Source organism: Oryza brachyantha, chromosome 1 (genome assembly GCF_000231095.2).
Source record: "Oryza brachyantha chromosome 1, ObraRS2, whole genome shotgun sequence".
Lineage (NCBI taxonomy): Eukaryota > Viridiplantae > Streptophyta > Magnoliopsida > Poales > Poaceae > Oryza > Oryza brachyantha.
This window is the reverse complement of record NC_023163.2, coordinates 9,684,546-9,707,212: the sequence shown is the minus strand read 5'-3', so window position 1 is coordinate 9,707,212 and position 22,667 is coordinate 9,684,546. Positions and strand designations below refer to the sequence as shown.

At 38.1% G+C, this 22,667-nt stretch overlaps 3 protein-coding genes and 6 non-coding genes across 13 annotated transcripts; 8 read left to right on the top strand and 1 right to left on the bottom strand.

Moving 5' to 3' along the window:
• Positions 1 to 927: 927 nt before the first annotated feature.
• LOC102710650 (prostatic spermine-binding protein-like) lies at positions 928 to 4,683 on the top strand. The gene is made up of 3 exons (XM_040519839.1): positions 928 to 1,223; positions 1,269 to 1,517; positions 4,136 to 4,683. Exons 1-3 carry the CDS (start codon positions 1,068 to 1,070, stop codon positions 4,397 to 4,399), a joined length of 669 nt encoding a protein of 222 aa, XP_040375773.1. The 5' UTR covers positions 928 to 1,067; the 3' UTR covers positions 4,400 to 4,683.
• On the top strand, positions 2,591 to 2,688 carry LOC121053351. Its single transcript, XR_005811034.1, has one exon. It is a non-coding gene; the product is annotated as a small nucleolar RNA Z119 (small nucleolar RNA).
• Positions 2,891 to 2,986, top strand: LOC121053349. The gene has a single exon (XR_005811032.1). It is a non-coding gene; the product is annotated as a small nucleolar RNA Z119 (small nucleolar RNA).
• On the top strand, positions 3,073 to 3,168 carry LOC121053350. The gene has a single exon (XR_005811033.1). It is a non-coding gene; the product is annotated as a small nucleolar RNA Z119 (small nucleolar RNA).
• Positions 3,272 to 3,367, top strand: LOC121053348. The gene has a single exon (XR_005811031.1). It is a non-coding gene; the product is annotated as a small nucleolar RNA Z119 (small nucleolar RNA).
• LOC121053345 lies at positions 3,522 to 3,616 on the top strand. Its single transcript, XR_005811028.1, has one exon. It is a non-coding gene; the product is annotated as a small nucleolar RNA Z122 (small nucleolar RNA).
• On the top strand, positions 3,910 to 3,996 carry LOC121053344. Its single transcript, XR_005811027.1, has one exon. It is a non-coding gene; the product is annotated as a small nucleolar RNA Z122 (small nucleolar RNA).
• A 3,258-nt stretch (positions 4,684 to 7,941) lies between the features above and the next one.
• LOC102710063 (serine carboxypeptidase-like 26) lies at positions 7,942 to 11,851 on the top strand. Of its 2 annotated transcripts, none has more exons than XM_006644074.2 (10): positions 7,942 to 8,315; positions 8,578 to 8,685; positions 8,810 to 8,905; positions 9,001 to 9,093; positions 9,665 to 9,753; positions 10,299 to 10,574; positions 10,663 to 10,811; positions 10,896 to 10,991; positions 11,319 to 11,424; positions 11,582 to 11,851. In XM_006644074.2, exons 1-10 carry the CDS (start codon positions 8,036 to 8,038, stop codon positions 11,732 to 11,734), a joined length of 1,446 nt encoding a protein of 481 aa, XP_006644137.1. In that variant the 5' UTR covers positions 7,942 to 8,035; the 3' UTR covers positions 11,735 to 11,851. The 2 variants fall into 2 exon arrangements, with proteins under 2 accessions (XP_006644137.1, XP_040375772.1); XM_040519838.1 differs by having other exon boundaries at positions 10,666 to 10,811; positions 11,582 to 11,811.
• On the bottom strand, positions 11,803 to 16,011 carry LOC102709781 (serine carboxypeptidase-like 26). Of its 4 annotated transcripts, none has more exons than XM_015842710.1 (11): positions 15,668 to 16,004; positions 15,419 to 15,526; positions 15,215 to 15,310; positions 15,033 to 15,125; positions 14,353 to 14,441; positions 13,682 to 13,957; positions 13,461 to 13,609; positions 13,091 to 13,186; positions 12,770 to 12,875; positions 12,261 to 12,410; positions 11,803 to 12,181 (listed from the first exon to the last, which is right to left on the bottom strand). In XM_015842710.1, exons 1-10 carry the CDS (start codon positions 16,002 to 16,004, stop codon positions 12,264 to 12,266), a joined length of 1,497 nt encoding a protein of 498 aa, XP_015698196.1. In that variant the 3' UTR covers positions 11,803 to 12,181; positions 12,261 to 12,263. The 4 variants fall into 4 exon arrangements, with proteins under 4 accessions (XP_015698196.1, XP_015698201.1, XP_015698208.1 ...); XM_015842715.1 differs by having other exon boundaries at positions 11,803 to 12,137; XM_015842722.1 differs by having other exon boundaries at positions 11,803 to 12,125.
• Between the last annotated feature and the right edge of the window lie 6,656 nt (positions 16,012 to 22,667).

The window sequence follows — 22,667 nt, the reverse complement described above, 5'->3', positions numbered from 1 at the left end:
TTAAAAACACTACAACAACATGTATAAATGTCATAAAGTGTACTTTAAAAAATATTTATTTATATATTATACAAATTAATATAAATTCACGGTTAACGATAGAATTAGAAAGTCTGTGTGATTGTTTAAAAAATATCAAACTGGAGGGAGTATACATTATTTGCTTAGATGCTTACAATCCGTTAATGACTAAAGGAACGCAAAGAGTTTCCTGCGGATACAATACACACACACAGGCTCGTTCAGTTACCAAAAATATTTAGGGGCGAGTTCACGTCGACGCGTACGATCACGTGAAGTATTAAATGTAGTCTAATTATAAAATAAATTTTAGATTCTGTCTAAAAACCTCGAGATAAATCTTTTGAATCTAATTAATCTATCATTAGCACGTATTGGTTACTGTAACACTTATGGCTAATCATATACTAACTAGGCTCAAAAGATTCGTCTTAAGATTTTTCTTATAACTATGTAATTAATTTTAATATTCATATCTATTTATTATTTTATTTAGATATCTAAACATTCGATTCGATATCGTTAAAAAATTTTTTGAACTAAACAGACCCATATATCTGCAACAAGAAACATACCGCTTGTTTTCAGTAGTACGAGAGAACAGAACTATACTAACTCTGAAATATATTTTTTTCCCATTGGAAAACAAAAAAAAGAATCTCTCCAATCCCCCCCCCCCCCCTAACGCTGACGTCAGCCCTAGCCGTTCTCTCCTACCCCTCCTCCCCCAGAGTCCTCCGCCTCCGCTCCACGAACTGATCCCCCGCAGCCGTCCGATCGGCCGCCACGTCACCGATCCGCGTGACTGTTCTTGTCTCGGACGGCCAGGATCTCCCCGCGGCCATCCGCCCAGACCCAGACCCAGCGCCCCTTGTTCTTCCCCCCTCCCGCTTACAAATTCGCCCAAATTTTCCTCCTAAATTTTCCGCCGCCACAGCGAGAACCCAAGCAAGGGAAGGGAGGAGAGGGATCTTTCTTTGTTCTCTTCTTCGCGAGGATTTCGTTCCTGTGTAGCCGTAGTGTGTGTTGGATCGATAGGGGAAGAGATGAAGCCGGCGGTGGAGGTGGAGGTGGAGGAGGGGGACGAGCGGACGGCGGAGCTTGCCCGGAAGAAGGCGGCTGCTGCTGCTGCTGCGGCGGCGGCGCCGGCCAAGAAGGCGGATGAGGGGGAGGAGGTGGTGAACGGGGAGGAGGAGGATGATGCGGAAGTCGAGGATGAGGAGGAGGAGGAGGAGGAGGAGGAGGAGGAGGAGGCGGTTGATGGGGAGGGGGACGGCGACGAGGATGGGGACGGGGAGGAGGACGACGACGACGACGAGGAGGGGGATGCCGAAGAGGGTGGTGAGAAGGGCGCGGCGGGGCAGAACGTGGTGGAGATCTCCGACGAGGAGGATGAGGACGGCGAGGAGGCGGAGGGCGGTGATGACGACGACGATGACGACGACGACGACGATGACGAAGAGGAAGAGGACGAAGTGGAGGGCGACGAGCAGGAGGTATAATTTTCGCATCTTAATTTTTTTATCAAAATTTTGTCTTTAATAACTCTATATATTTTGCTAGTGTGCTCAGTTCACGTGCTCTTCATTTCTGCGCCGATAGATCTATCTTCGCTTTACTGTTGCAATTAGTACGAAAATTTCTTCAGCTTGCTGTGCGTTTTCTCGTTAATTCTGCTTTTTAAAAATCCGTGGAAATAGTTCTGTTAACAGATCTGTTCACTACCTTTTGTCCCCGAAAGAAAAGCTCATTTTTTATGTAGCGTTTTTTTTTTGCAGCAGATGTATCTGCTTGGTTTTGAGTGAGTTTGAAGCCTTGTTCCTCTTAAAAACCTTTCCAGAAAGGTCGAGCTTTTTTTGTTTCTGGTCATCGTGTTTTCAAATTTTATTTTCATCCGAAAAATCCCTTAGATCCGTGGAAAAAAGAAAATAAAAACAGGCTAGTTCTGTCGCCGGTCAAAACTTATTTTGGGTGAATTGTTTTCCTCCCAGGAAAATGGATCTGGGAATAAAGAAGTCTTCTTTTGGGCAAAATAAAAATATCTTGACCAAAAAAGTTCATTTATTTTGGCAAAAAAGAGTCCTGCTTCCGTATTATCTGTAGATCTGGGTGATTGTTCCCTGCCATACCGTTTACCCTTTTCCAGTCCTTTGCACATAACTGATGTGGTAATTTCCCATAAGGACATGCTAGGTTTTCTAGTCTAGTCTTATCCACTTGCTGTGGGTGTCCTATTGTGTGGTCTCTGATGTAAGCCCATCAGAGGCCCATCTCTTCAGCACCTAGAAAAGTCCAAGAGCATTTGTTACCTTGGAAATATTTTATTTATTTATTCATTTATTATTAAAAAATAATTGGACATTGGCTGTCCCTGTGAGCACAGGGATGTGTCTACCACTGTCCAAGAACTTCAGCATATGGTTTTTGGTTGGATTATGACAAAACCATGATTTAGAAATCATCACCTAATATTGATTCTCCTATGGGCTCATGTGAAATTAACTACTGGATCTGGGTTCTTTGCTATGGTGGGGGGCCAGATCTGTAATGTATTAGCTGCAGGATTTACATTTGGAGATGATGATTTGTATCAGAGGCTGTTTCTGAGGATGGGCCAAGCGCTCTCCAAGTGCTGCACAAGAACTGATTTGCGGTTCTGATCCAAAACCACTCGTTGATTGCTGTTTGCTTGCCATTTTGGAGGAACTCTATATCTGGGAGGGGAGCAGTTTAGAAAGCACGCTATTTAGGAGTGACTTCCTTCAGATCTGGGAGGGGAAAGCACGCTATTTAGGAGTGACTTACTTCAGATCTGGGAGGGGAGGGGAGCGGTTTAGAAAGTTATTGTTTTTTTTTCTTGTTTATGTGTTTTTGGAGAAGATGATTTATATCAGAGGCTGTTTCTGAGGATGAGCCTTGCTCACCCAGTGCTGCAAAAGAACTGATTTGCCGTTCTGATCCAAACCACTTCATCGATTGCTGTTTGCATGCCACTTAGAAGGAACTTACTTTAGATCTGGGAGGGGAGTTGTTTTTTTCTTGTTTATGTGTTTTTGGAGATGATGATTTATATCAGAGGCTGTTTCTGAGGATGAGCCTTGCTCACCCATTGCTGCAAGAGAACTGATTTGCCGTTCTGATCCAAACCACTTCATCGATTGTTGTTTGCATGCCACTTGGGAGGAACTTACTTTAGATCTGGGAGGGGAGCGTTTTAGAAAGTAATTGTTTTTTTTCCTTGTTCATGTGCTTTTGGAGATGATGATTTATATCAGAGGCTGTTTCTGAGGATGAGCCTTGCTCACCCAGTGTTGCAAAAGAACTGATTTGCCGTTCTGATCCAATTCTTTGTCTGTTCTTTTAAACCTTTATATTTTTCGTTTCTTCTTTCAAAGCTGCCTACTTGGTGAAATTAAAAGGGCATCGCTATCTGATGCTTTTCAATGCGTGCTCGAAGATTGAAAGCATCAAATGTGAAAGATTCCAGGCTTAGCTCCTATGTAGGGATATGATGAAGAAATTATTCCAGAGGTTGTTTCTGAGGGTAGATCTCATCTACCTGTGATTAAACATTACACGTCAGTCTGATCCCATTCTCTGTAGATCTGAGAGGGCCACCTGGTCTGATTTGTTCCACTACAATTCCTTGGAGATCTTCATATTTGGATGCTCCATTGATGTTTTTATCTTGTTTGTTTCTCTGGGAAATAAACATTTGCTCAATGGTTGTTTCTGAGAAAGATTTCTTTTCCCTGTAAGTGAAAGTATTGTGGGCCAGTAGTGATCACATAAGACAAAAGTAGCACAGTATATCTTTTGTTGTTACACACTAGTATACTTTTTCTGAATCTAGGCCTGTTTGCCAAGGTCTTGTCAAGCAACTTTCTATGTGGGAAATGACGAACAATATCTCAGATGTCCTTTATGGATTTATTTTCAGAATGATGAAAATTTGCACGTCAGTCTGATCCCAAAGTTGTTTCTATCATCATGTTTAGTCAAATTTAAGTTTGTTTCAAAGGCAATCAAAGCTTACTGTTGCACTATGCACTGTAATATCTGATTCTTTTAACCCAATTTAGTCATGACACGCCTTCCATTTAAATGTTTACAGGAGCTGGGAACCGAGTATCTGGTCAAGCCACTTGGTGATGCAGAAGACGAAGAGCACTCCAGTGACTTTGAGCCGGATGAGAACGGTGAGGGTGCTGAGGATGAAGAGATCGATGAAGACGACGATGACGGTGGTGACGATTCTGTCAAGGCGGCGCAATCCTCCTCGAAGAGGAAGAGGTCAGGCGGCGATGATGAAGACGACGACGACGATGACGACGGTGATGATGATGACGACGACGACGGTAGACCATCAAAGCGATAGTTGAGAAGCTCATCTGTGGATCAGTGGTCCTCTGCAGGGTGCTAGAAAGAAAATAATCCTCTCGGGGGAGATTGTTGGTAAATGCTTGTAGCTTTAGGACATCTGTGGGTAGGTTTAGCAGCTCAAAACATGAGAGGGTCCAGTCATGTTAGTCGTTAGTTCATACTGCTGATGTGTTGATTAACAGCCTCTGAGGACATCTGTATGAGGAAAGATGAGGCTTTTGCTTTTATGCTGTGTAGCTTCTAATTCAGCTCTGAAATTTCTGGGTGCTTCGTTCTTAATCCTGCAACTATGATGCTTCTTTACTGAATCTTCGTCCTGATGTTTCCAGTTTTCTACTGACTTGAGATGTGGCAGTCTCATCCTGAGAGATTAACAGTTAACTACTGGCTCTAATTTATCTAGTTAATTTAATACTAATTTATATAATAGGTACTTATAAAATATTAATATATGGTTTATATGTCATGCATACTAAGCGTCTCGTATAGCTAACTACTAGCTCTAATTCTAATTCATCTATAGTTAATCTAATAGTTAATTTGTACAATAGTTACCTATAAATAATTAATACATGATCTCACATATCTCTTGGAGCTCGTGTATAACTGACTATAAATTAGTAGTTTATCTAGCTTATAGCTTGCTATTGTACCTGTTCACCTCTTTTCTCCTTTTTCTTCTTTTATCTTCTTGGAATATACTTGCTTATACTCGGCTCGTAGAGTCTGTACCGTACGTGGCTACTAATTATTAGTAGCGTCTGTACTATACCTAGCTACTAATTATTAGTAACCCACTGTTTTTTTTAATAGCCGGCTTATGGTTTACCTGCTTTGATGCTTTCTGTAGGTAACTTATTTAACCTTTTCTTTTGAAGTCTGCCGTCCCCAAAAATGTATTTTACCCATTCTAGGAAGAACACAGGTTTCTTGTCCATGGAATGAGTTTAGCAAGGGATTGTGAAGGAAAAAAAAAGGTAAACACATATTTACAAATAAGACATTTATAAATAAAAAATAATTTATGAATAAAATTTTTATACATGTGGTTTTTAGTGATACAAAAGCTAGGACTAAATAAATTATGATAAAAAATCTCAATTTTAATTTTTGACAGGTTTCTTGTCCATGGAATGAGATTATTTGTAGTTTAGCAAGGGATTGTGAAGGAAAAAAAAAGGTAAACGCATATTTACAAATGAGACATTTATAAATAAAAAATAATTTATGAATAAAATTTTTATATATGTGATTTTTAGTGATATAAAAGCTAGGACTAAATAAATTATGATAAAAAATCACAATTTTAATTTTTGACTTATAAGTATAATTAGAAGTGATGATGTGCGGATGAAGTATTGTTTTGAAATGCAGTGGCTTGTGATTGGACACTCGAAAGGGTCGATTATTTGACCCTTACTTTGTTTGCTCGTCGAATTGGGATATGTGACCAACCTCAACTTCTATGAATGCAGAATATCTCACTCTAATCTCGATTGAGCCAGATTGCTAGTGCTAGTAAACTCGAAGAGCTGAAAAATCACAAATGCATTCGATTTTCAGATGTTAACATCGGTTTGACATCTAAGTTGTCTCAACTGTCATAATTATTTTCGGGGGCCAATGAAAATGACATTTGATCATGATACTTTTGGGTAGTATAACTAGAATATGTATCAAATCTATGATTTGAACTCTCGGACAGGTTTCAAAAAAGAACCTAACCAGTTAAGCTCATTTGCTCGTACCATTTTATTTGGTTTGTAGAAACTTCATTTTGTCGTTGGCTGCAGCCAACTCAGCAGAAAGCGGCGTCAGTGTTGCAAACAAGACTCGTCACTGCTGAGCGTTGCCAGGAGCATTATTTTTGCTCGAATTTGTGCAATCGGTGTCAGTTCGCGACATGGCAATCATGTCAAAGGCGACCAGGATCCAGGATCCTTCTTGGTGGCTTGTAAAGTAGCATAAGCAGGTAAGATTTTGCCTACAATTTGCCGAGATAGCCGGCTGGATTTTAGCCTTCTGGCCCATGATATAGTCAATTGCAGATTGCTCCTATTGGTCTCTAAGCAAATAGGTCCTACATTTTCCTTTTTGGCAAACCAGCCTATGAATATTATGATTTCTGAATGGAATTAGTTTGACAACAAATTGAAGTGTGGAGGCTAGGGAGTGGGGTCGATGGACCGATCGAGGCCCCATTTAGATAGCAATTTTTGTTGGAATGGTTACATCAAAGTTTAACCAGACGTCGAAAGTGGTTTTCGGACACGAATAAAAAAATGAATTTCACAACTAGCCTGAAAACCACGAGACGAATCCTTTAAGACTAATTAAGCCATCATTAGCACATGTGGGCTACTATAGCACTTATGGCTAATCATGGACTAATTAAGCTCAAAAGATTCGTCTCACGATTTCTCCCATAACTGTGCAATTAGTTTTTTGTTTCATCTATATTTAATGCTCCATTTAGATATCCAAAAATTTAATGTGACGCTTTTGGGAAACATTTTAGGAACTAAATGGGGCATGAGTGCAAAGAGGGGAGGACATGACCAGTGGACAAGCTCGAACTTTACTGTAGATGTACCTACGTATAGGAGGACCAGTCTACGAACCCGCTTATAGTGTCCTTATAAGCAGATGCCACTATTAGTGGCTTTGTAGGTTGGCTCACCTATATCTATACCGACATGCCTCACTTGCAATGGTGACAAGGGATTGCAGAATAGGACGGGCAGAAGTAGCGATAGCTTAGTGGTAATTGATTCAATTAGAGTCGATGAAAAAATTGAGAAGATGACAAAAAGTGCCAGTGGAATTTAACCCAACGGCTTTAATATCAACTAATATGAAAAGAAACACTCAATATCATATAGACAATCTTTATAATATTGTCTTGTGATTCATCCTAAAGATTCAAGGCGATGACAAAATATTACGTATTTTGCACATGACTGGTGAACTTAATTATAGCCTCAGGAAGAAAAACATAAAAAATGATCATTGTTATGAGTTTAGCCCGTGGCATACTGGCCAAAGTTTGGTTAAATTCAAACTTGAAGTTCTTTTGCTCTAAGAAAATCAATAGATATGATTGGTTATTTTAGAATTTTGTGTAAATTTAAATATCAAACTTGATAGCATCTCGCAAACCTGCAAATGATAAACACATACTGAAATAGTGTTCATGAAAAACTGTTCCAGACTTCTAGATAAATATTTATCTATTTTATCATACAACTGAGTTAATATCAAAACATTGAAAAAAATATAGATATACCATATTCTCCAATAGAAGTGCCAACCTTTTCTTTTGAGAGTTTTATAAACTTACCTGTTCTGTGGACACTGGAAAGTGCAAAGTTACAGCGGTTAAACCATTTTTTAACTGCACTATCAGCTGACCAGTCAAGGACTTTTACAAGCACAATTCTGATTTTCTTACGTTCATATAAGAAAAGTATCTCAAATATCACACATACCAGCAAATGGCAGCTTCCTATATATGTTCAAATGCTGCAATATCTTCCCCTCCAAACACTGAGTAGTGGACACACAGAGTTCTGCACTCTCTTTCACTGAAGAAAGAGCAGAACAGAAATAGAGGAGAACAAAAAAAAATCCTATGGCTTCTTGTGCAGAAGCAAGGCTCAAATCCCTGTGCCACCATCCACTCTTCATCATCTTGCTTGCTCTCTCATTGCTGCAGACAATCACAACACTGGATGAGCAGGAGGCTGATAGGGTTGCCTTCCTCCCTGGGCAGCCAAGGAGCTCACAGCAGGTCTCTCAGTTCTCAGGTTACATCACTGTGAACAGCCAGAATGGCAGGGCACTGTTCTACTGGTTCTTTGAGGCCCAGTCACTGCCCTCCAAGAAGCCTCTCCTTCTCTGGCTCAATGGAGGTTGTTACTTGTGCATTCAGCATATGCATTTCTTTGTTTGATAATTATTCACTCATAGTGATCAGTAGTAAGCAAAAAAGTGGTTGTTCAGCTTAGTTTTCTGTACTTTGACTTGTCTGCTGCTGTCTATTCACCTTATCTGATGGTTTTTAGTTCATCATATCTAATTAGTCATAGAGTTTTTACCCTGCCGTTTTTGTATTTATTTTTTTTCACTGTTGCTTGTTTTGTATTGCCATTCAATTGAATTTCCCATCTTCAGGTCCTGGCTGCTCATCTGTGGGCTATGGAGCAGCTTCTGAATTGGGGCCACTCATGGTCAATGGAAATGGTACTGGTTTGGAATTCAACAAGTTTTCCTGGAATAAAGGTATGATATTTTCATTCTTCTTCTACCGCTTGTACCGGTGTTATGCCCCAAAATCGTGTTGCTACTTGTCAATGTGGGACTAATAATGGAATTAAACCTGTGATTGTTCCTCTCCATGTTTCAGAGGCCAATTTGTTGTTCTTGGAATCTCCTGTTGGAGTTGGCTTCTCTTATACAAATACCTCTTCTGACCTAGACAACATTGACGACCGTTTCGTCGGTATTCATCTTGTCTAATGATCTTCAATTTACTTGCCTGAAAGTCCAATATTTTCTGTTATTGCCTTTATTAACCGTATTTTTCGATCCATGCAGCTGAGGACTCCTACAATTTCTTGGTGAATTGGTTCAAGAGGTTTCCTCAGTACAAAAACCATGACTTCTACATCTCTGGAGAGAGCTATGCAGGTAATGTGCAGACAGCTCCCTTTCTTCCAACAAAAGCATTGCAAGGTTGAATAAGCCCACAAGGAAAAAAGATAAAGATATTGCTTTTCACCTTTTGTTAATGAGTAGTGTGTTAAGCATGCAAAACAGGAATAAATCCTCCATCTTTCCACTGCCCACTATTCTGTAGTCAAAAGGGTTAGCCTAGAATATATGTAGTCATGTAGATCCTATTCCTTGAAGTCTTCAGTCCACACCAATACATGGATCCCACTATGCTGTCTTTGTTAGGTCCTGAACAAGTTGTTGATTGTAATTCTGTTGAAAAATACAGCTAACTTTCAAAATATTTCTTTTTGTTTGCTGCTGTCACTAAGCCCAAAACAGTCATATTAAGGGTCAAAGGAGAGAGTGGCTTACACAATAAACTATATAGATAGTCAAAAGTATTGAGATTTAAACATTAGTGGTCATCTAGTGGACACACACATGCCAAGGCCATATGCTGAAATCCACCTCATCCACTGTGTTTCAGACATGCAAACATAATCCTCCTTACATAATAAGACACTTAACAACTTTGATGCAACAGGGCACTATGTTCCTCAGCTTGCTGATGTGGTTTATGAGCGCAACAAGCACCTTGAAACAGATCAGCATATCAATTTGAAAGGGTTTATTGTAAGTACCCTTATGAAAATGGTCCATTTTTCTTTTGGCACCAGATTTCTGGTAAAAGAATGATATATTATAAATTATATGTAAGCCTTATTTGTAGTGCTATTTTCCCACACATGTTTATATGAGTTTATATTTGTGTGCTTTGCTGGATCTCTGTCTATTGAATTTTCTAGCTCTAAAAGCTGCTAAGGAAACTAATTGTAGGGCGAGTAGTGTGTTACAAATTATAATAGTTTTATCATATAATACTAGTACCCACAAGGGCCTGCAATTTCAATTCAAAATTTTGGAACCCCCCTTGGCACGGAATTATTTTGTCTGAAAATTTCAAACTATGTGAATTCAGCAAAAAATATTTAAATCCACTGAAAAATTCATTCAAATTTACATTTTCTTATCTGAATTTTTCCGAAATTTTGGTGAGTTTAAGCATACTGAAATACTAAACCCTGTAACCATGTAACTTAAGCACATTCTGCATCCAGCATGTTCTTCCAAAACAAGCTGTGAATAATTTAATCACTAATAGCACCTGTACTTTTCAGGTTGGCAATGCAGAGACTGATGATTACTATGACTACAAGGCACTAGTCGAGTTTGCATGGAGTCATTCAGTGATCTCAGATCAACTTTATAAGCATGTCAACAGTGTCTGCGACTTCAGGTTATCACCCCGTAGCAATGAGTGTGACCATGCAATGGGATCTGTATATTCCCAGTATGACATGATTGACATTTTCAATGTATACGCACCTAAGTGCAACAGTGATCAATCAGAGCTCTTTTCCACCTCTGACGGTACAGCTGCTATGAAAGCTAAGGTAACTGCAGTGCTTAACAACTATAGTATTGGTACTGTAGCAAATATGAAAACAGAATGTCCTGAAGATAACTGAATGTACATTTCAGAAGAGACTTAAAGGAATGAGGATGTACTCAGGGTATGATCCTTGCTATTCGATGCACATCGAAGATTACATGAACAAGATGGATGTACAGAAATCACTTCATGCGAATACCAGTGGATTGATCAAGGATAGAAGATGGAGTATCTGCAGGTGATATATGCATGGGCTTTTCTTCTGATGTGGATCAATTATGCTAGCTGGATACCAGCAATGACATTCTCCATACATGTGCAGCTATTCAATTTTCGACAACTACAATATCACGGTCTTCTCTGTTCTTCCTATTTACTCTAAGCTTATTAAGGCTGGACTAAGAGTCTGGATGTACAGGTTCGGTTCTTGAATAATTGTTTACTTAAGAGTTAGATCAAAATATTAACTGTTATGCTACAAACTAAACTGGACTATACACTTACTTTTTTTTCTCATTGTTTCTTCATGTTTTTAAAATAAATAAATTTTCTTCTCATTTCTGAGCCTTTGACTGTTATCAGTTGGCTTTGTAAAGTTTCTAATGTCAGTCAAGAATATAATAATTCATACTTACATTCAGGACCTGCTCTTACTTGTTATACTCACTAAATTATATTTAATTTCGAATTTATCAAAGTCATCCAAAATTTGAGATCAACAAGGAAATTATCATTTCTGCTACAGCGGCGATGTGGATGGTAGGGTTCCAGTTATTGGATCCCGGTACTGCGTAGAAGCCCTCGGCCTTCCTATTAAGTTGCAGTGGCAACCATGGTACCTAAACAATCAGGTTGTTACCCTCTAAATATGTCGTCTATCGTATATATGATGAATTTCTATACTAAAATACTGTTAAGAAATACCGTATATTAATGACCAGAGGGAGTACTTTGTAACATTGCATGCCCTAAGTTCAATCATTTCTTCACCTATGCAATCCAATTCAGGTTGCTGGGAGATTTGTTGAGTATCAAGGGTTGACAATGGCCACTATCAGAGGAGCAGGCCATGCAGTGCCTCAAGACAAGCCAGAACAAGCACTTGTGCTAATTAATTCCTTTCTTTCAGAAACGCAACTACCAACAAAAACCAACCGATGAATTCAACCTTGATGAGATTTACTCAAAGAGAACAGCAAAGAATAAATAAGTAGTAGCATATGAAAATATGAAATAATACGTGTATTTTAGGCGCTTTCTGTGTGCAATTGTCAGTGTACGATACATAGTCTGAGTTAACTTCTCAACTATAGATATCACCGTGTACAATAATTTCTACATGCTGCTTATGTTTGTGCTTATGTTGCAAAATAATATTCCTCATTAATCCTGTGGACATTTAGCTCAGCTTCATCAGTGTAAGTGCTTGAGACATGAGATGCTTTAAATTTGACAAGTCCTAGTCAACAAAATTTTACCAAGACCCAAGAAGCTTCAGACAAGACGGCAAGAAATGAAAAATACAACAGCAGCATCGTCCAAAAGGATCAGCCTGAAATTCAAACTGTTTCCTTTGGTAAAAATTGTATTTCAGTTATGGCATGGCTCCTGACATAAAGGTTGACAGCTGACACTCATTGAAAAAGTTTTAAGAACAAATATCCCTCACTTTAAAAACTAAATTTACCTGTTATCGGTGTGTGAAGAACTGTTTACCAAGAAGGAATGCGTCCATCAGAGCGAGCCCTTCTTCAGGTTTATTGAGGGGCACCAAATGTCCAGCACCTCTAATTGTCACCATGGTCATGCCATGGTACTCCACAAATCTTCCTGCAACCTATATTGCAAGTGAACTCCACATCAGTGCTATTGGAAGTCTGGAATACAGATCCATTCACAAACTAACTTAACTAATGTAACTTCATAAACAGATACTACCTCCGTCCCATAATAACTTCATTTTTTAGTTTTTTGATACAATATTTTGACTCTTCGTCTTATTTGAAATTTTTTTGTGATTAATATTTTTATTGTTACTAGATGATAAAATATGAATAGTACTTTATGTGTGACTAATTTGTTTAGTTTTTTGTACAATTTTTTCAAGTAAGATGAATGGTCAAACGTTAGACACGGAAAAACGAAAAATGAAATTATTATGGGACGAAGGTAGTATGATAATTCAGAAATTCAGACCTGTCTGTTCAGGTACCAAGGTTGCCACTCCCTCTTGATAGGCAACCCAAGTGCTTCCACACAATACCTTGATCCGATCACCGGGACCCTACCATCGGCATCTCCACTGCATGGACAAAATTCTTATTAACTTCCTAGCACTAATTTAGCAGCTGTTTACAAGGATTAAAATTCAGAGAAAAGTAGCATTGTATTTCTGAGGAGTAATAAGAAGCATTATCAGGGGAAAATATACTTGCTTGGATAGGTGATGAAAATGCTCAGGCCTGCATGTATCTGGGACAGGAAAATGGTCTAAAGATACAGGAAGAGGAAACACACCTGTAGAGCCAGATTCTAAGTCCTGCTTTAATGAGCTTGGAGTAGATTGGCAAGACAGAAAGCACCGAAAAGTTGTAGGACCTTAGAATAGACTCACTGCGTGATAAATGAAAAATAAAATATTTCAAATCAATATTTTCACTCAGCAGTTATCCATTTAACATTCTTTTAGACAAAGATGGCTACATGTCAGAATAAAAATGTGTGATTATTGCAATCATGGTGTTTTGAATTATGAAGTAAGTTATATAAGGCCATTTATAGTTACATTTACTGCTAGGTTTAAGTGAAATATGGAATTTTGAGATTTTAAGCCACCTAAAATTACCAATCTAAATATTTTTAATGAAACAGATTTAGTCTGATGCACCTGCAAACCTTCCATTTCCCAGGGAGCATCCCATTTCCATTTGCATGGAATGCTGTCTGCACGTCTGGCTTGTTGAAGTACTTCTCAGCATATGATGAGTAGCATGCGTCGTATCCCGAGAACATCCTAATCCTCCTACTGAATTGTTCCTGCCAAGTCAAACAACAAGCCTCAGAATTTCAGAAGCAGCACAGGACTAATTCGAACTATTTGTCATCTACCTGATCACTTGCTTCAAATGCGTGATTGACGGCGGCTACTTTTGAAGTTTGAGCAGGGTTGCACTTGGGTGCATAAATGTTGTAGATGTCAATATCTTGATACTGTCTGAAAATACTGTTCATGGCTTCATTGCAATCATCTGTCCAGTTTGAGAACTTAAAGTTGCACGCCTTCTTGATGCGCTCGTAAATTGCATCTGACACAACTGCGTGGCTCCAAGCATATTCAACCAAACCTTTCGAGTCGTACTGATCGTCAGTTAGTGGATTACCAACCTACATTCGGGACATGTAACAATGTTATGAGACCAGAAATTTCTGAACTTATTTTGTGAACTGCAAGCCTTTTTTTCTCTCTAAAATTCATTGATATGAACAAATTTTTGGGTAAATCTTGCTAAAAGGAGATATCAACATAAAAAGTTAATGTTTCTTATCTAAATTAAAGAATGAACATCTTCCAGTATAAAAATGTATCAGTATTGTTGTCAGCATCTTACTGAAATGTTATGGGTGAAGTTTACTTGCAGCTCTTGAATTCTCATCGAAGAGTTTTTGAGTTCATAAAATGAACTTCACCAAATAGTATTGCCATCAAATTTTGAAATATGAAAGAACAAGGCCAAAACCAGTAATACTGGCAAACTAGGCAGTGAATGCATAGTACTCACAATGAACCCTTTCAGGTTGATGTATCTGTTGGCCATCTTATCCTTGTTGTTCTCATAGACAAGGTCTACAAGCTGTGGCACATAGTGACCTGCATTGATGCAAATATTCTTGCTGGTGATGTACAGGGAAAAGGAATTGTAGAGCATCTATTTGTTCACCGCATATGAAATATCACATAATTCTAGTATGACCAGCCAATGCCACTTGTAAAGCCCAATCGAACGGGGGAATGAAACATTTTATTTGGAAAATGAGGATGATATGCCTTGGTTTCTAAATAGTACGAAAACGATTTGCGAAAAAGAAATGATGTCAAGTCACATTGGTTTTATTTTCACTGATTAGGTATCCTTCTTCCGAAACGACTATATAACCTTTTCTTTTGGTGGTTTTACAGGACAAAGATATGCCCTGCACTTAAAAGTTAGAACTTCAAGACAGATAGTCGTAGACATCATTAGTGATGAGTACACCTATATGCATAATCTGAACTATCAAATCTAGTAAATTTTTGAATTGAGTTGATTTCGAAGTCAATTCATGGTTAATAAGGATTACATACAAGTAATTACCACTAATGAATTTCTGACTGGCAATGTCAACTCTAACCTGAAATTGATGCATTAATACGACAAAAGGAGGGCCAAGGGAACAAATTTCATGTTCATGTGAAAAATACCTGCATAGCTCTCTCCTGAAATGTACAATTCACGGTCCTTATACTGTGGAAATCTGTCTAACCAATTTACCAGGAAATTATATGCGTCCTCGGCTACAAGGAAGAAAGATGACCAAAGCATCTCAAGTGCTGCAGATAATGCTCAACAAAAATATACTTTATCAATAATAATACTCAATTACCTACAAAACCATCATTCAGTTTGGTGAGGTCAGAGGATGTGTTGGTATAGGAGAAGCCAACCCCAACAGGGGATTCCAAGAACAGCAAATTGGCCTCTGGCAAGATCAAATGCAAAAACAACAGAATTCGCATACCATTTTATTCATTTGGCCAAACCAATTGGAATAATTATAATGAACAAAAGTGCAGAGTTTCTGAATCACCTCTGTTCCAAGCAAATTTGTTGAACTCAAGCCCATCACCATTCCTGCTAACTCTGAGTGGTCCTAGTTCAGATGCAGCTCCATATCCAATTGATGAGCAACCTGGCCCTGCATATAAATATCCATTCATGCATGTCACAATGTATACCAAAAGGCTCACATCTTTACTGAAGTAGGCACACTTGGCACAAATGAAATTGAAAGGTACAAACTGAAATGAGAAGAAGTAAATGATCGAGCCGTTGCAACCTCCATTGAGCCAGAGCAGGAGAGGCTTCTGGGATGGCAGTGCCTGAGCCTCGAAGAACCAGTAGAAGAGTGCCCTGCCATTCTGCCTGCTCACAGTGATGTACCCCGAGAACTGAGAGACCTGTGGGCTCCTTGGCTGCCCAGGGAGGAAGGCCACCCTATCAGCTTCCTGCTCACTGTAACCACCACCAGCAGCAGGGTAGCAGTGCAAGCTCTGCAGTGAGGTGAAGAGGAGGAGGAGGACGAGGAGAAGAGCAAAGATGAGCTGCTTCCTGTGTGGAGATTGGGGAAGAAGAAGAAGAAGAAGCCATCTTGCTGCTGCTTCTTCTGTTGCCATGTGAAATGTGCAACTGTGAAGCTAGTTCATGTAAAAAAAGGCCGAGGTGTAAGCTCTGCTCACTGGAGTCACACTGCACGCTGCTCAGGCTGAGCTCAGCTCAATGTGCGTGACAGTGAGAGAGAGTGAGATCATGTGAACGGCATTGGAGGTCACAGGTTGCATTTGCAGTGGCTAGGCAAAGGCTGCATCAGCATGCATGCGCATGTGAGCACAAAGGGATAACCATTTTTATGTGTTTTGCTGCTGCCGAGGGGCATCTTCTGCCCGTGTCTGTGACTGTGAGTCTGTGAGCGTGAGTGAGTTCTTGGGCATGGTCTGGTCTCCCAGGGGTCAAAAGATTTGGTGGATGTGTTCTTGGCGTCTTGCCCGGCAAAGATCGATGACTGGTTTGCTTCCAAAGGAAGAGGGATGATCCATATAGCACGTATCCGAGATACGAGTGGTAGTTCCACAAATTTTTAGTTGGATATTCCAGTATACTACCTCCGTCTCCGTCTCTAAATATTGACGACATTAATTTTTTTATACACGTTTGATTATTCGTCTTATTTAATTTTTTTATCAAATATGTAAAGTTATATATATATATATGTATAAAAGTATATTTAATAATAAATAAAATGATAAAAATAATTAATAATTATGTAAATTTATTGAATAAGACGAATACCTAAACGTATATAAAAAAGTCAACGACATCAAACATTTTGCGATAGAAAGAGTAATACTTTAAAACTTCGTAATATTGTGGACTCAATATACATATAGAAAATTTACTTAATAAATACGGAATAATATCTTATCACATCATAAATCCAGTAAAATACTAAAGTTGCAAAACATATAAAGTAAAATATAATAGAGAGTGTTCTTCTTTGCGAAAATAGAGAGTGGTCCAAAGATCACCCGGACCACCCATTGGCTGCTTTCTAAAATATTTCATTACTAACTACTTATGCGCGTAGTTTCGTAAAAGAATTTCTATATATAAAAATATTGACACATAATCGTTCTGGAGTAAATACTCTCAAATAACTACCATAAAATATCATATAACCCAAATATCACTGTAGCCTGTACTGGCGTGTGCAGTGACTTCAACGACGCTAGCTCGACGGTGCACAACATTTTCTCAGCTACAGGTAATCAGGTATCGTGCAGCGATGACCTCTCAGGATCAAGTACTCAACTCAACAGCACGAGATGCAGAGCTGTGAACGGCCTCCACGGATATATAGGAAATTAATGTAGCGCATAAGCACGCAACAAATGACATCCCAACGATGTTGTTACTCAACAAATGATGACATTCAGAAATATGGCCTTTTTACCATCTTTCATCAAAAGTATCTTTAGGCGCACAAGAAATTAATATAAAATTCTAATATCGTAAGGTACGTGCTATATTTAATATAGCTTAAGACGTTAGACTTTTACGATGAAAAATTTGATATCTCGAGTTTTTTTTAAAGGACGGTAAAATACGCATTCAGAATAACGAGGGTTGATTTAACTCTGACGGCATTTATCGCTGAGGACGAGGACCAGTCCCACCCAGAGCGGTGGTGCTGTGAACTGAATTCCGTGGACGATGGGCTGCAATCTGGACACGGGTTTTAGGCCCAGGCAAATCAGGTCACAAGACTCTGCATCAAGACCCATTTAGAGTTCTCAAATAAATAAATAAAAATCAAGACCCGTTTAGTCGTTTAGACCACGCCATTTTCCTTTAGAGAAAAAAAAGACTGTACAATCGTGTATGGATTTAGAGGAATTAAAGGGTCCAATACTCCCTTGGTTTGAAAATGAAGGTACATTAGCTTTTTACACAACCTCCCTTGATTATTAATTTTTGTTATACTATACTATCAACAACTATAAAAATTAACATCATACACAAATATTATTGGAGGGGTTATATATATATCTATATATACACGGTTGTACTACACAGCGCACCACAGAGATAATGTCACACAGCGATCAACCAACTATCCTCCACATCAGCCCACCCCTCTCCAACCACCACCCCCAATAAAATTAGTGGAGTTAAAAAATAACTTATATATGCATGAGGGTGTTTACTACGATACACTATATAGTTAAAATTTAACCGATGAAAACGTGAAAAGAATGTGCGCATTTACTGATAAAGGAGTTAAAAATTAACTGATGAACCCCACAAATTTTAGTCTGATTACGGAGTTAAAAATTAACTAATGACAATGTGAAATAAATGTGTTCATTTACTGGTTCATTTGTAGTCGTTTGATGTGCATTTAAATTTTAACTATAATTCGAAATGTCTCCGTGAGATTGCTACCTTGGAAATGACCTATTTATTGCGACGTTGTACTTGTTGAGTATGGCAAGTTATTTTTTATCTCAACAAGTACAACATCGCAATAACTACGTCATTTTAGAAGGTAGCAAACTTACGCAGACATTTTGAATGATAGTTAAAATTTAACTGCACATCGAACGACTACAAATGAACCAGTAAATGAACACATTCATTTCACGTTGTCATTAGTTAATTTTTAACTCCACAAACCTTTATGGGGACTAAAAGCTGTGGGGGTCATCAGTTAATTTTTAACTTCTCAACCAATAAACACACACATTTCTTTCATATGGTCGGCAGTTAAATTTTAAGTCTACAACGTATCGTAGTAAACATTCTCACGCATATATAAGTTATTTTTTTAACTCAAACACCCATACTATCAGTTATTTTTTAACTCCACTAACTTTATTGGGGGTGGTGGTGGTGGGAGGGGTGGGCCCACGTGGAGGTTGATTGGTTGATCGCGGTGTGACGCGCTACATTGCTTCATAGCGCACGAAGCTTTTGTGGCGTGCTATGTAGCGTCACCGTATATATCAGGATAAAAACACTAAAATTAACTCAAATTTAAAGCTAAAAATTTAAATTTTAACTTATAAGCCTTATTAGTATAAACCGAAAGACGAAGATGTTCGCATTTCTCTTCCGTGGTGACAAAGCCGTATCACCTCAGTTATTTAGGATACAAGTTGCTTTCATCTCTCCTCTCGTTAAGCCATGACATCTCGATATTTTTATATTCTTTCAATAATTGATCAATGTATCAATATAATAAGATACTGTACAACTTTTCCACGGCAACAGCAACAGCAACAGCAACGCATACAAAAGCCGGGTTATTAATTATACGAGAGTTGAATCCATACATGTGGTTTGCACTGAAACTGCAATGCTGAAATATAATTGATCAGCATGTGTCAAATCCGACATTGACATGAGCCGCAGCGGGCATGCATGAGCAGCCCCCGAAACAATTATATATTAACTGTCTTCTAATAGTATATTTGTAAAATTCAATTTATTAAGAAAACCAGTGTATTTCTAGAATTTAATTTATTAGAAAAATAGATTTGTGAAGTAATAGTTATCACGTCAATCATCTTATATTTAAATCTTTATTTATTTTACCTATATCTACCTCTCACTACATATAACTATTTTACTACCTCTATTTTATAATCTCTCTATTTTATAATCTAAGATATTTGACTTTTTTTGGTTGCAACGTTCGACCATTCGTCTTATTTAAAAATTTAATACAAATATAAAAAATTGATAAGTCGTGCTTAAAGTTATTTTTGGTAATTAAGTAAATCACAAGTAAAATAAATGATATTTTTATAATTTTTTGAATAAGACAAATAGTCAAACATTACAAACAAAAGAGTTAAACATCTTACATTATGAAACGGAGAGAGTATTTAATAAGAGACATCTAAATTATTTTGCCTCTATCGTGTTAGATGATTAATGCACGTGGAGGGAAGTGGTAGTGTTAAGGACAGAGAGTCTTTAGGCCCTAACTGCCAAGCATAACAAAACATGAGAATAATCCTTGGAGAAGAAACATACATGAGAGAGCAATAATATATGTGTAGGGGCCTGGTACGGCCGGCCTTGGCCCGGTACCAAATTAATTAATTGGGAATTCTCTTGTAAAGTGACATGTGGAGCTCAAGGGTATATACGGCCTTATCTTTTACTCCTATGCATCGCCTCTGCTACTACTTGATCAGTTGATCCTTCTGTTTTGATTTTGAACCCTAATCTCCAGAGCTGAATAAGTCTATGGATGCGCTCTTTTCTTCATATATTATTGTCAGTTATTTATCAGCTTTTGCGTACGTTCTTTCCAAGATTTTTAATTTTGTAGTAGTTAATTTCATCATTTATAACATTAAATAGCTACTAGAAAATCAGATAATTTTTCATCTTTCCTCATTTATCAACAAACATAACACAACCATGAATATACTCCTATATGGTTTATATATGTGCATAGATTTATCAGCATTCATGAATCTAAGTAGGGCTAAAAATTCTTACGATGTAGAACAAAAGGAGTAATTAATTAAAGCGAATACAGTTGTTGTTTGCCAAAAAATATTGTGGGTTGTCCAAGCTTAATTAGGACATTTATAATACAATGACTAGGATGATGTCCATATAATTAAATAAATTGTCAGATAGAATAAAAGATAATGTCACGAGTGAGTAACTAAAGAAAAGGAAATTAGGTGTGCATGAGAAAAAATTTCTACCCTACTTCCAAAACCTAATGAGAGAAGGATAGCATTTAATTCAAATATAAATTAATATTGTTTGCATTGAGAGGGAGTGCAATGTCCAATACTAGTTTCTTTATTTTTTTATGGCATGGATAATATAGAAAAATCTTGTCTTGTATTGTAGATGCCCTTAGCATAAAGCTCTACAATAGAAGTGGCCCACGATGCTGATTCCGAAGAGACATTAGTGTTGTATAGCTTCCATGTCCAAATCCAATAAAATCAATACATAGACAATCAAAATCATAGCTATTAGAACATCCCGAATACACATATCAATATACAAATGAAGGACTTAGAGACAAATCACAATGCTACTTGAGTCATTTCACAAATCAATAACTAACAAATCCAAATCAACGGAACATATCAAGATGTGAGAGAAAAGGAGGGAGGAAGAACGAGAGAGCAGAGAGAGGGAAAAGAAGAGAGAGAGAGGAGAGGAGAGATGAGGCAGCGGTTGAATGACACACTCGTTTAACAAATCATGTGATCAAAATTTATATTTTTAGTGTATAAAAACCTAGATAAAACATGAGAACTCCGGCCATGCATGTACTTTACCCCTTTATAATTAACAAAAAGAACCTAGTTGAGAAATGCCGTCCGCCCCCGGTGCAAAGTTCGACAGATCTCATTTTCAATAACGAATTTATGTCAGCTATTGACAAAAGATTGACAGGCAGGTTTCTTATGCCAGTCTTAATGGAGGTTTCATATACATTAATTAGGTGACACATCAACACAAAAGTGAATATTTGCATGAAACTATAAGGAGAGAGAGAATTAGTTTTATGACCATAAAATCTTTGGGCATCATTACCAAGTACTCGGTAACCCAATGAAACTCGTATTAAGGGGCTTGAGGCGTTTCATCCAATCAAACACTCTCTGCATGTAATCAAACTTTCAGCAGTAAGTGTTTCATTTAGCTTTAAAAATGGTACGATGAAATGTTGCACTGTGAGTAGTTGTTTCATGTATCGTTTGATCGAGTTAGCTATTTTAAAAACTGTGTAGTGAAACCGAACATCGACGCCTTACAGAAAAAGTAGATGTGTAAACAAGAAGTATCCTTTCATGAGGCTAGTAAGAGGAAAACGTCGAGAGAAATGCCAAGCCAGCGTAGAACTTTGAACAGGCCAACAGTAAGAGGACACGGTTTCTCTTTTCGGGTACGGCCAGATCCATGGCCACGTAATTACTAATTAATAAGCATGCATGCCATGGACTCATCGACCAGCTGCATTGGCAGTACATGAAACACCCGGCAGTCAGAGTAATATGCATGGTAGTCCGGCAGCTTAAACAACTTAAGATCGACTAAATTAAACTAGTTGAGGACGGCAGCGCCTATCTAGCTATAGCTACTAGAACAGACAGCTCCTTCTTCTCTCCGGTCTTCAGAATTTGGATGATCCTCTGCAAAGTTGTTAATATTAATTTATGGTTACTTCCATGTGTGTGCCTCTTTTGAACATCATCGATCGGCGTGTGAGGTTACAATGGCCATTAAAATTAAATAACCAACTCGATCATGGCCCTACTAAGCTGTAGAGGCCCCTAGCTAGCCTGCATGCAGGGTCCGGATGTTCACATGAGGAGCACAGTGAAAAATATCACAAACAGTGTTAAAATACTGTAACACTTGATCTGAGCCATCTGTTTCGATTCGATGGAAAAAAAGTCTAAATTCGGGTTACTTTAGCCCTCTACGGTAGCATGTGCTGTGTAACTGTTTGTGTGATTGGAACAGTAAAAACAAGCTCAATAGTATAGTCAACCACTGGCTTCAATTCATCTATAACCAATCTAATAGTCAATTCATACAATAGTTACCGACAAAAACATATACTACAATGTCTCACCTATCATATACATATACTACGTATTGGAGTCCGTGCTGTAGTTGACTATAAATTTATAGCCCACTGATCTTCTCTCCTCTCTTATCTTATTAAAATATGTTTATAACCAGCTTATAGCTTACTATCTAAAATCAATGCAGCGAATATGCATGCATGG